This window comes from Pteropus vampyrus, unplaced genomic scaffold (assembly GCF_000151845.1).
Source record: "Pteropus vampyrus isolate Shadow unplaced genomic scaffold, Pvam_2.0 Scaffold566, whole genome shotgun sequence".
NCBI classification, from domain to species: Eukaryota; Metazoa; Chordata; class Mammalia; order Chiroptera; family Pteropodidae; genus Pteropus; species Pteropus vampyrus.
Window position 1 is genome coordinate 376,090 of NW_011889347.1, and position 13,616 is coordinate 389,705.

Genomic DNA, 13,616 nt, shown 5'->3' on the forward strand with positions numbered 1-13,616 from the left:
AGTCTATAAATTCTTATATAACTGATATAACAATAATTCATTTTAAATGCACTTTTAAATTATGTAACTGTGATGGTCAATATTATTTACTTCTGAAAACAGATAAAATACTGGAGCAGTTAACAAAATTTGAACACCATTATACAGGAATTCCATCAGCAGTTTTTCCTTAAAACACCTTTATTAGGCTTCTCCTTACCATAGTAGCATTATATCCACTAGAAGGAGTAATAATATAGGTTCAAAGATATATAATGCTAATGAAAATGTTAATCCAACAATTAAAAAAAAAGCAAGATAAGGTATATAAACTAATAATGCATAGCTGAACTTGGTACTTTATTATCAATTAATATCAGAAATGAGAAAAATCAAGCTCCAAAGTCCCTATATCATTCAATTCATAACCCTGTGTTAATGATAAAAATATATATCATATATTTACAAAATACGTTGTTTTTGAATCGCATATTATTAGTTCTTTAATACTCACCAAATGTTAATGCCTACAAAAGTCGAAGATCATTTTAAAGATTCTATCTGCCAAACCAGTATGCAGAAAGCCTTTCCAATTTAATTGTGAATGTACTATTCTGAACTCAGCCTATCTCATATCTTAAGTTGTGGTAGTAATGTGATATAGGCAAAGTTAAACAGGGAGGATAATCTCAAAAGAAAGAAATATTAGTTTTCTAAATATCCCCATTTGAAAATTTGTATTTAAGAGCTCTTTTCTGAGAAAATCAAACACAGATAAAGAATTAAAAATGAAAGAGACCTATAAGTTTCAATGTACATTCTATGCTTTGAAAACATAAGCCTGTGAACCTAAGAAAATTATACTTAAAACATATGACCAACTTACATCTGCAGAATTAAAGACATCAGACAATAAAAAGTTGAGTAATGCCCAGAGTTCATGCAGGTTATTCTGCAAAGGTGTTCCAGTTAGGAGCAAGCGGTTAGTTGACTTGAATTCACGGACGATCTCTGAAAGCTAGAAAAATAATAATTATGTTAACATTATTTTATTTATTAGAATATGCAACATTCAGTTCTTTATCCAACCAATACATTTTTGAATAAATCTTGAAAATTAATTTTCTATGGAAAAATATCCTAGTTCCAGTGACCTTGTCGCAGTAAAGCACAACTGAACAAAATATTCTAGGCATTTCAACACTTACAAGAATGCAGATTATAGTCATACCTGAGACCCTTCCCCCACATCAAAAAATTTATTTTCTCCATTTTGGGTCCACAGAAACAGTCAAACTCCATGGAATTCAGGCTAGTCACTTTACACAATATCTCCTTCACCTCATCAATCATGTTCATCTACATGCCTAGCCAAGTTTTAACTTGGCCTAGTCACTATTTTTAAGCACTAGACTTGGGCCCATTTTCTCTGATAAGTTATATTAATTTTCTAAATACACAACCACAAAAATGAAAGCACAAAAGTATAAAAGAACAGTATTCTTATCAATAAAAATGCACATTTTTATAATACTCTTAAATAAACAATTATTCTCTAACATGCATCCTCTTATTGGGTATTAGTTCAAATTTGAAATTAGTATGTTCCACTTGGTGGTTTTGCTCAAGTTCTGTCCCTGTTTCTCCCAAAGTAGCCCAATAATCCAGAGAGATTCATCATAATAATTGATACTTTTCCTACTGCTGATGGAGTTAAAAGGCAAGAAATATTGATATTTTTTAATATTAACACCACACTAATTTACACAAGTCAGATAATTCAAGGAAATGATTTTTCTAATCCATATGATACACATAAGATAGTTCCTCAATAAAAATAAATTAATGCAAATAACATCTGCACACCAAATATTACCAAAATATTAAAATAATGTAGCATAGCACAGTTAGGCTACAACAGATATAGCAAATGAACACCTCATTTTTATTACATTAAATACTGTGCTCAATTTTTGTTTTCTTTGTATTCAATAACTTAAACTTTAAAACCATTTTAAAAACTGATTTGCATGCACATTCCCATGAATAAAATCAAAATCCTCTATCAGTTTCTTCTTTTTTAATTTTGACTACACAGAAGTAAACAGACATAATAGTTCAAGGAAAACTTTAATAAAGATATTAAGAACTGGCTTACCTTAGATTTTTCATTCTTTATTCTATGAGCCTCATCAATAACTAGGTATCGCCAATGAAACTTTTTAAATACAGATTTTTCTTTAATTATCATCTCATAAGAAGTAACGCAAACATCCCACTCTCCTGGCATCATTTCATCACGAATAAAAGCAGCCTAATGCAAAATAAAATTTCCCATATTAGAGTATAATGACAAGATTATCCCATAATTAAAGCATCAAGAGATAACTAAGAATTCTAAGAGACCCAGGGAGTCATTTGGTCTCATCCATTTTAGAGATATGAAAACTGAGGCCCATAGATACACCTTGGTTGTCAGTTATCAGAATGACATGCTAATATATTCATCAACAAAAGAAAGGTAAAGTCTTCCCTTAAATGAGACAGCACATTCAATGAACTGGAGAAGTTGACATCACCAGAAAATGACTAAATCATGAGGCTCTCTCTTTATACCATAAGGGATCCAAAAGAACATGGGCAAAGTAAGTACTTTCTGAATACCACATTCTTATCAAGATCCAAGCATTACCAACATGATATAGTTTCAAAAAATGAAAAAAAAAATTCGATACACACGAGTGATTCCAACCTTTTGAGATCTCTTTTATGTTCCTTAGTTTCTAGTAGAAACAAGTCATACACCTTGTTAAGGGGTCATACAAGCCTATTCATGTTTTTGTGAACTTCTTGATGTTGTTATGAGGCTATGAATGTGATCTGACATAGGGGACTTGATTCATCTAGAATAGGAGTCTATTTAAAACCATTAAACAATATAAAACTACTTTTAAATCTTCACAGGCAGTGGCCAATATGGTAGCCAAAGCATTTTTAATTTGTATAAACGTAACTCCAGATTTTATGAGTCAAAATGAAACCAAAGAAGTTAGCAGGGAGCAGCAAATTCTATAGTGAGAAAGGGCTGATCGGTATAAATCTGAAATTACAGTACATAAATAAAATTAACTTTTCACTGCAAAGTCTTTAATTCGCAAATTCAGTTATACACCAAAACACTGAACCCTTAACAAATATTCACTGAGTATCCACTATGTATAAAAGGATTGCCTGAACTTAAGAAGACAGAAAAAAAAGTCTTTGTAGACATTTCAGCTGCACTAGGAAGTGGTAATGTTAAAAAAGTTAATTATTAAAATATTGGAAACGTATGCTATTGAACATCACTAGATTATAGCTAAATGTCAGTGGCAAGTCTTTTGAAGTACCTGACATTATTTAGTAGACAAAAATGTCTAGTTAAAAAAAATTTAGGAGTGATGTCAGAAGCATGGCCAAGTGAGAGATGTCCCCAAATCTCTCACCTTGAAATAACAATAAGCTGAACATCAAAAACTCAACGAATAACATCTAAACTGCACACAAGCATGTCTGAGCAAGTGACCTGCGCTAAGAGCTACCACAGGTCAGAACCACAAGAGTCAGGCACTGGACTGGGAGGAACAAAGAAGCTGCCTTTCACAGCTGGAAATCCCTGTAGGAGGAGGGGAAGGGATGAAGGTGCGGCGAGTTCCCTGAACAGCCCTGCCTGAAAAGAGATTTGAGCTCCACACAGTGGGAGTGCCCAGAGACGAGGGTAGAAAGTAAAGCAAAGTGGAGACGGCAGAAAGTAAGAGATAATTATTACCACTGTGGTTGCAAAACAAAAGGCTGAGTCACAACGACCCCATCCTCCAAACCAGAGGGCACCCCCCTGCAATATCCTCTAAGACTGAACACTTTGGAGTCCCAGGGGAATTTGAGAAAATGCTACCAAAACTGTCACTAACACTGACAGACACTGAGACAGGGGGTAGCAATGATGATTGAATATTTATAAGAAAGAAAAGGCATTATTAAGACTTTATATAAAGCAAGTATCCAGGAGGCATAGATGCCATCTACCAGAAACAAAATGAAAAGCACCTTCTTAGAAACTGGCTAAAGAAACATTTATATAATAAATCTTTATGAGGGGGAAAATAAAGCAGAATACATGTCCATTAGTGCCCAGGCAGAGAAACAGTCCATTAAACACCATGAACAACCAAGGTGACAAGGCAACTCAGAGTGAAAGAGAAAAATCTCCAGAAAATAAGCTTAAAGACATAGAAATATGTGACTTAAATGATGGAGAATTCACAATGGTACTTCTGAAAAAACTCAGTGAGATCCAAAACAATTCATATAAACAACTTCAGAAATTGAAGAAACAAGTAGATGAGCAGACACAGTTCTTTAGCAAGGAGATTGAAACCATCAAAAAGAATCAAAGTGAACTTTTGGAGATGAAGAACACAATGAAAGAGGTGAAAAATGAAATAGAAAGCTTAAGAAATAGAGTCGACCAAATAGAGGAAAGGATCAGTGATATCAAAGACAGAAATTTAGAAATAAATCAGAAGGAAGAAGAGAAAAACCGAAGAATGAAAAATAATGAAAGAGAAAAACAAGAAATAGCTGATACCATAAGAAAAGGAAATATAAGAAAAATGAGTATTCACGAAGGAAAGGAAAAGCAGCATGGATCAGAAAGCATTTTCGGACAAATATTTGATGAGAATTTCCAAAATCAAATGAATGAACTGGAGCTGGGAATTCAAGAAGTCAACAGAACGTCCAATTATCTCAACCTAAAAAGGCAATCTCCAAGACACATTTATTTAATATTATCAAAAGATAATGACAGAATTCATGGCAGCCAGGAAAAATAAGACAGTAACCTATAAAGGAAAACCCATTACATTACTGTCGGACTTCTCAGCACAAACCTTACAAGACAGAAAGGAGTGGAATCAAATAATATAGGGACAAACTGAGATAACAATGACTGAAAAGGGGAGGATTCAAAGATCCAAATTCGCTAAGGGGAATGAAGATAAGGCACATGCAGAAGAAAATTGACACAAATACACACAAACACTATCCTTTACATATTTGTAATTGTAACCACACACGAAAGATTCAGAACTGAAGTACATAACATAAAAAAAAAAAGCATCAGAGGGAAAATCCACAAAACTCAAACAAAATTTTTAAAAAAACAGACAGAAAAACAAGGACAAGGAAGCAATAGGAACACTAAGCTACCAGAAAGCAAAAGATAAAATGGCTATAGAAAACTTCAGATTTCAATAATCACTCTAAATGTAAATGGACTAAATTCACCAATAAAAAGGCACAAAGTTGCAAATTGGATCAAAAAACAAAACCCAAACATATGTTGCCTTCAGGAAACACATCTCAGCTCCAAACACAAATATAGACACAAAGTGAAAGGGCGGAAAGTGATATTTCGGGTAAATGGCATTCAGAGAAAAGCAGGAGTAGGGGTACTGATATCGGATGAAATAGACTTCAAAATAAAAAAGGTAAAGTAAGATACTGTGGGACACTTCATAATAATAAAGGGAACCAAGAAGACATAACACTTATTAATATCTATCTCTATATAAAGCAATTACTAACACAACTAAAGGAAGAAACAGACCAAAACATTATCTAGTAGAGGACATAATACCTCACTGTCAGATATGGACAGATCATCCAAACAGAAAATCAATAAGGAAATAACATCCTTAAATGACACATTAGACCAACTGGACATAATTGACATTTACAGAGCCTTTCATCCCAAAAAAGCTGCTTATACATTTTTATGTAGTGCACTTGGAACATTCTCAAGGGTTGACCACATACTGGGACACAGAGATAGCCTCAACCAATATAAGAGGGTTAACATCATACCAAACATATTGTCAGATCAATATGTTTGAAGCTGGATATCAATTGTAAAAAGAAAGCAAGAACCACAAATACATGGAGATTAAACAACATGCTAGTGAAGAATAACTGGGTCAGAGAAGAAATAAAAAGAGATCAAGAGATACATAGAAACAAATGATAATGATAGTGCAACATATCAAAACTTTTGGGACACAGCAAAAGTGGTCATAAGTGGAAAGTTCATACCATTGCAGTCCTATCTCAAACAACAAGAACGAACCCAAATAAACAACCTAATGCTTCATCTTAAAAAAAAAAACTAAAAAAGGAAGAACAAATGAAGCCTAAAGTAAGCAGAAAGAAAGAAATAATCAAAATAAGAGTAGAAATAAATGAATTTTTTTAAAAAAAGAAAAAAGAAATGCAACAAAGAGCTGGTTCTTTGACAAAGTTAATAAAATTGACAAACCCCTGACTAGACTCACTAAAGAAAAAAGACAAAGGAAACAAATGAACAAAATCATGGATGAAATGAGAGAAATTACAACAGATACCACAGAAATAGAAAGGATCATATGAGAATACTATGAAAAAGTATTTAATAACCTAGAAGAAATGGACAAGTACTTAGAAAGATACAACATTCCTAGACTGAATCAAGAAGAACTGGAAAATCTGAATAGATCGATAAGCAATATGGAAATTGAAACAATTATCAAAAGCCTACCTAAAACTCCAAGTCCAGAACCAGATGGCTTCACCAGTGAATTCTACCAAACATTCAAAGAACATTTAATATCTAATCTCCTCAAAATCTTCCAAAAAAATCAAAGAGGAGGCAATACTTCCTAACTTATTTTATGAAGCCAATATTACATGAAAACCAAAACCTGGTAAAAAGAACACTAAAAAACTATAGACGAATATCTCTCATGAACACAGATGCAAAAATCCTAAATAAGGTACTAGAGAACCGAATACAAAATCATACTGAAAAGATTATACACCATGATCAGGTGGGCTTCATCCCAGGAGCACAAGGATGGTTCAATATACACAAATCAATTAGCATGATATACCATAAAACAAATTAAAAAATAAGAATCATATGATTATATCAATAAATTCAGAAAATGCCTTTGACAAGATATAGCCTCCATTTATGCCCAAAACACTTATCAAAATCGGTATAGAAGGAAAGTACCTTAACATAATAAAAGTCATCTATGACAAACCCTCAGCCAACATTATACTTAACGGTGAAAAACTAAAAACCTTCCATCTAAAATCAGGAAAAAGGCAAGGCTGTCCACTATCACCACTGTTATTCAATATAATTTTGGAGGTCCTAGCAAGTGCAATCAGACAAGAGAAAGATATAAAAGGCATCCAAATAGGAAATGAAGAAGTCAAACCGTCACTATTTGCAAATGACATGATTCCCGACATAGAAAACCCTAAGGACTCCACAAGAACACTACTAGAAACAATAAACAAATATAATAAAGTTTCTGGATACAAGATCAACGTTCAAAAATCCATAGCGTTCCAATACTCTAATAATGAAGTGTCAGAAAAGTGGAAAAAATAATTCCTTTTGCAATTGCAACACAGAAAGAATAAAATACCTAGGAATAAATTTGATGAAACATATGAAGGACCTATATAATGAAAACTATAAGACCCTATTAAAAGAAATCGAAGAAGATATAATGAAATAGAACAATATTTCTTGTTCTTGGGACTGGAAGAATCAACATTGTTAAAATGACCTAAAACATTATACAGATTTAATGCAATCCCCATCAAAATCCAATCAGCAGTCTTTAAAGAAACAGAACAAAAATTCATCAGATGTGTATGGAATCACAAAAGACCCTGAATTGCCAAAGCCATTCTGAGAAAAAAGAACAAGGTTGGAGGCATCACTCTGCCTGACTTAAAATTATATAACAAAGGGACAATAACCAAAAACGGCATAGCATTGGCAGAAAAACTGACACACGGACGAGTGGAATGGAATCGAGAGTCCAGAAGAAAACCTAATGTTTATATGGACAAATAATTTTCGACAAAAGAGCCAAAAAGATACAGTGAAAAAAGGAAAGCCTCTTCAATAAATGGTCCTAGGAAAACTGGAAAGCCGCCTGCAAAAGAATGAAACTAGACTGTCGTCTATCACCAAACACCAAAATTAACTCAAAATGGATTAAGGTCCTTAATATAAGAGCTGATACAATAAATTGCATAATATATTTGCAAGCAATGCCTCTGATAAGGGCCTAATAACCAAAATATACAAAGAACTCATACAACTCAATAAAAAGAATCCAATTAAAAAATGGGCAGAGGACATAAACAGACACTTCTCCCAAGATATACAAAAGGCCAACAAACTCTTGAAAGGGTGCTCACATCGCTAGCTGTTAAGAGAAATGCAAATCAAAACCATAATAAGATACCATCTCACACCTGTTAGAATAGCTATAATCAACAGGACAAGTAATAACAAATGTTGGAGAGGATGCAGAGAAAAAGGATCCCTCATACCCTGCTGATGAGACTGCAAATTGGTACAGCCACTACGGAAAACAATATGGAGGATCCTCAAAAAACTAAGAATAGATCTACCATATGATCCAGCAATCCTTCTACTGGGTATTTACGCCAAAGACTTTAAAATGTTTATCTATAAAGATATATGCAAATCAATGTTCATGGCAGCATTATTCACGGTGGCCAGGACATGGAAGCAACCGAAGTATCCTATGATAGATGATTGGCTAAAGAAGCAGTGGTACATATATACAATGGAATATTACTCAGTCATAAGAAGAGATGAAATACTGCCATTTGTGACAACATGGACGGACCTGGAGATAATCATGCTAAGCGAAATAAGCCAGAAAATAAAAGTTGAAAATCACATGATATCACTTATGTGTGGGATATAAACCTAAAAGCAACACACAATCATGACAAACAGAGATTCAGGGACATGGACGACAGACTAGTGCCTACCAGAGGGTGGGGAGTAGGGGAGAGTTGGTGGGGTAAAAGGGGTTAAATATGTGGTAACAAAAAAGGTATCTATCTATGGGCAGTGAACACACAACTAAAATAACATGTGACTTTGCGTTGAATTGTGCACTTGAAACTAACTGGATTTCGTTAATCAATATCATCATAATAAAAAAAATTTAAACATGTATTAGAGGGTACCTTTCCATGCAGAGCAATTTGATCTAAAAAGGAAAGTTTGTACATGAAAGAATGTTTCTGACTTTTAACTGAGTTTTACAGAAGGAAATTCATATTGAAATAGAACGTATGGAAGAAGAAAATCTTGTAGGGTTGTTCATTAAAATATAACTTTAAAGCTCACTAATTTTTTGTTTAACCATAAGCTTTACTGATGGCTAAATGTAGTAGTGTCTTATTAGAACTATTATGCCATGCTTTCTCTGGAATATAATCAAATATATGCAACTTGTATGTTATTAGGAAGACTCATTGACCAACAGTCTAACAAGCTGGCAAAAGAGGAAATGTTGCAAATGATACGGCATGGAGCCACTCATGTTTTTGCTTCTAAAGAAAGTGAGCTGACAGATGAAGACATTACAACTCTTCTGGAAAGAGGAGAAAAGAAGGTTAGTTAAAATGGCATTTTGTTTTCAGGATGGACTGTTTTGAAATCAACATACTTAAGCATGCTTATTATATTTGCATTGTTTCAAATGTGTTTCAAACTGCATGTTTCAAATGACGCACTTTCTCCATAAGAATCTGTTGATTTATATCTGGAGTAGTTTAGTTTTCTTTCCTCTTCTTAGAGAAGTCCCTCTAACATGTCCTGAAATATTGGCTTGGTGATGACGAACTCCTTTACCTTTTTCTTATCTGGGAAGCTCTATCTGTCCTTTGATTCTAAATGGTAGCTTTGCTGGATAGACTAATCTCGCTTGTAGGGCCTTGCTTTTCATCACTTTGAACATTTCCTGACAATCCCTCCTGGCCTGCAAAGTTTCTGTTGACAAATCAGCTGACGGTCTCATGGATGTTCCTTTATAGGTAACGATCTGTTTTTCTCTTGCTTTTACGATTCTCTGCCTTTAATTTTTGGCATTTTAATTATGATGTGTCTTGGTCTGGGTCTCTTTGGGTCATCTTGTTTGGGATTCTCTGAGCTTCCTGGGCTTGTATGTCTATTTCCTTCACCAGGTGAGGGAAGTTTTCAGTCATTATTTCTTGATATAGGTTTTCAATTCCTTGCTCTCTCTCTCTCCTTCTGGTACCCTTAAGATGCAAATGTTGGTGTGCTCGAGTTGTCGCAGAGGCCCCTTAAACTATCCTCATGCTTTTGGACTTTTTCTTGTTGCTGTTCTGATTGGGTGTTTTCTGCTACCTTATCTTCTAAATCATTAATTCTATCCTCCGCTTCATCTAATCTACTGTTAATTCTTCCTAAGGTATTCTTCACTTCAGTTATTGTAGTTTTCATATCTGACTGGTTCTTTCTTGTTTTCTATCTCCACTTTCATGTTTTCTATCTCTTTGTTAAAGTTCTCACTGAGTTCATCTACTCTTTCCCCAAGTTCATCGAGCATCCTTATAACAAGTGTTTCAAACTCTGCATCTGGTGGATTGCTCATCTCCATTTTGTTTAGTACTTTCTGGAGGTTTGTTCAGTTCTTTCATTTGAAACATGTTTCCTTGTCTTCCTATTTTGGCCACCTACTTGTGCTTGTTTCTATGGATTAGGTAGGGCTGCTATGTCTCCTGATCTTAGTAGAGTGGCTTATATAGTAGGTGTACTGTAGGGCCCAGTAGCACAGTCTTCCCTGGTCACCTGAGCCAGGTGCTGCAGGTATGTCCCTTGTATGGGTTGTGTTTGCCCTCCTGTTGTAGTTGAGCCTTGGTTGCTGTGTGCTCATCAGTGGGAGGGATTGACCCTCAGGCCGATCGTCCGTGATGACTGGTCAGGACCAGTGAAGGAGCGGTTGTGCAGGGGCTGACCCTACAGAGCACAGAGCAGGATTCGCTTCAGCAGGGCTCTGGTGCCTGCTCTGCCTGCCCTTTCGGTGTGTCGTCCTCAGATTTGACCCCAGGTGGTACTCTGGTTCAGCACAAAGCCAGCCACTGGGCCTGCAGGCTGGGGCCTCATGGGAGGGGCCCTGCAGCAGACAGAGTTCAGCTGCAGGTTGTGTACTCCTCAGGTCCACCCCTCCTACACCAGCAAGCATTCCACAGATGGCCACCACCCATGCTGAGCTTGAAAGTGCCTTGAGAGGCAAAGCTGCGATCTGAGTCCAGCTGCCACTAATTCCAGGCTTGGGGCTGCTCAGCAAGAGGTATAGGGCACGCTGAGGACAGATGCTGCTTGTTTAGGTTTTGTGAACCTTTGAGAGTTTTTAGGAAAGTTCGCAGTATGAGCCAAGACAGGCTATTTGTGTGGAAAAGCCACTGGAAGTGGCTTCAGTAGGCCTGTAATTTGGGAGGGGCAGGTCTCAGGGAATCACCAGGGTAAGGCAACCAGTGTTAGCTACTTTGATGGAGACTCAGACATGGCAACCACCTTGGTCCGTAAGCCAGGTGAGGGAGTGCGCAACAAAGGAACAATGCCATCTACCAGCACTTATGTCTGGGAGAAATCTGCCCCTCTATCCCTCACCCTGAAGCCAGACAACTCTGTTCCTCCCCATATGTCCCTGGTACATTTCAAGCTGCTACACTAGAGCTGGAGCTCAGAACTAGTGAGTCTGTCACTGATAAAGTCCATGTGCGGACCCCTTAAGAATCTGCGACTCCCTCAGCTCTCCATCTCACTCAGCCACTATCTCTGCTGGTTTTCACCGCCAGAAGTTGTGGGGACTTCTCTTCTTCTTGGTACTAGAACCCTGGCCTGGAGAACCTGGTGTGGCACCGGGACCCCTCACTCTTGCAGGGGACCTCCACAACCTAGTTGTTTCTCCCCATTCTCCAGCACCACACACAGGTGTGGGACCTGCCCATTTTTTGTCTCTGTCCCTCCTACTGGTCTCAACGTGGCCTCTTCTGTGTGTCCCCAGTTGTACAACTTCTGTTCAGCTAGACTTCAGGTGACTCCCAGTGACGGCTATTCTGTAGTTTAGTTGTAATTTTTAATGTGGTTGTGAGAGTAGGCAAGCAGTATTTACCTACTCTGCCATCTTGACTGCTAACCTCAAAATTTTTACTAAAATATTGATCTCATAAAATGTTTATAGTAAGCCAGAAAACCGGAAAGACCCCAATATACCTATCCCATCTGGGACCAAGGTTTAAATCTGTCTATACATAAAGATCTGGATTATCTCTATACAATACAACATCAATCTCTAAATGTTGAATATGGCATGTTATTTATGTAATTAATAATCAATGGTTTCCAAACTCTTTTGACCATGGCACTCAGTAAAATTTATTTTAAGTTGTAATAGAGCATACACATACATTTTCCAGTGTATGTGTACAGAAATAAGTAACATGTATCCTGACTGTGTATAAAACACTATTTTCTATCTCAATGTTTTTAAAAATTGTTGTCACCAACCACTAAAATTAATTCCCAATCTATTAATGAGTGGTTAATTTGAAAAACACTGATTTTGAAGAGTGATTTTCAAAACTAAGAAATTTTTTAGTCTACCAGAAGAATCCCAACTTCCCATGGGGTAGAGATAGGGTAGTGACAAATTAAATACATCCATTCCTTTAAAAGTTATGAAATACTTCAGAGATACTTCATGAAACCCTTAGACTCCATATAATAAAGCTGAAAACCACTGACATACATTTTCACTGAGACATCATGAAAACATAAGCCTAGATATTTCTTTTGCTCATAATTTCAAAAAAAATCATTCCAGCAAAAGCATATATACCAAGTTTTCTAAGGAGTGGTATTACATTAAATAATAATAGTGACCAGAAATAGTTCTAAGTTGCTAATCTGCTACTGGGAAATATTAGGCATAAGGCAGAATCAAGCTGGTAATTCTAAATTTATGAGCTCAATATTCCAATTTTAAATCACTTATAAGTTAAATTTAAATAAATTTAAGTAATTTTTCTTCAAGCAAAATAAGAAAATTACATAATTCATTATGCTGCCATTCTTTTGAGAATATATTTTGAAAACCTATCTAAATATGTAAAGTAGAATAAATCTTTATACTCTAAACCGAGGGTCCATAACCCCCAGACCATGGACCAGTACCAGTCTGTGGCCTGTTAGGAACTGGGCTGCACAGCAGGAGGTGAGTGGCCAGTGAGCAAGTGAAGCTTCTTCTGAATTTGTAGCCCCTCCCCAGCACTAGCATCACTACTTCAGCTCCACCTCAGATCATCAGGCATTAGATTCTCATAGGAGCACTGGTCCCCAGTGCCAAAAAGGTTGGGGACCACTGCACTACACTATACTCTCTGGAGGCAAAATAAACACAAAATTTAATAATATGATTTCTAAGCCAATTATTAGTTTCAGTATTTTGCATAATTTATTATCTTTAGATAAATTCTACAGTCCTAAAATAATTGTAGCCTACTAGACTGACAAATGGGTGGGTTACACCAGAGCCTAGTGTTTCTAATATTACCTAAAAATGTATACGGACATGTATTTTTCTATTCGAAGACCAAAGCTGAAAGCTGTGTCTATGCATAAACACAAACACAAGACTCTCTGTACAAATAAAAAAGGTTCCACTCATGTGTGTATATGCACATGT

At 35.9% G+C, this 13,616-nt stretch overlaps 1 protein-coding gene across 7 annotated transcripts in view; it reads right to left on the reverse strand.

Moving 5' to 3' along the window:
- The window catches only part of SMARCA1 (SWI/SNF related, matrix associated, actin dependent regulator of chromatin, subfamily a, member 1), an 85,447-nt gene that overhangs the window by 61,385 nt on the left and 10,446 nt on the right, over nucleotides 1-13,616 (reverse strand). For all 7 annotated transcript variants that reach the window (XM_023525485.1, XM_011384197.2, XM_011384192.2 and 4 more), the window contains 2 exons: nucleotides 2,138-2,293; nucleotides 866-997 (listed from right to left, as the gene is read on the reverse strand). In XM_023525485.1, coding sequence (XP_023381253.1) covers nucleotides 866-997; nucleotides 2,138-2,293 — 288 coding nt within the window. The remainder of the gene's footprint in view (nucleotides 1-865; nucleotides 998-2,137; nucleotides 2,294-13,616) is intronic.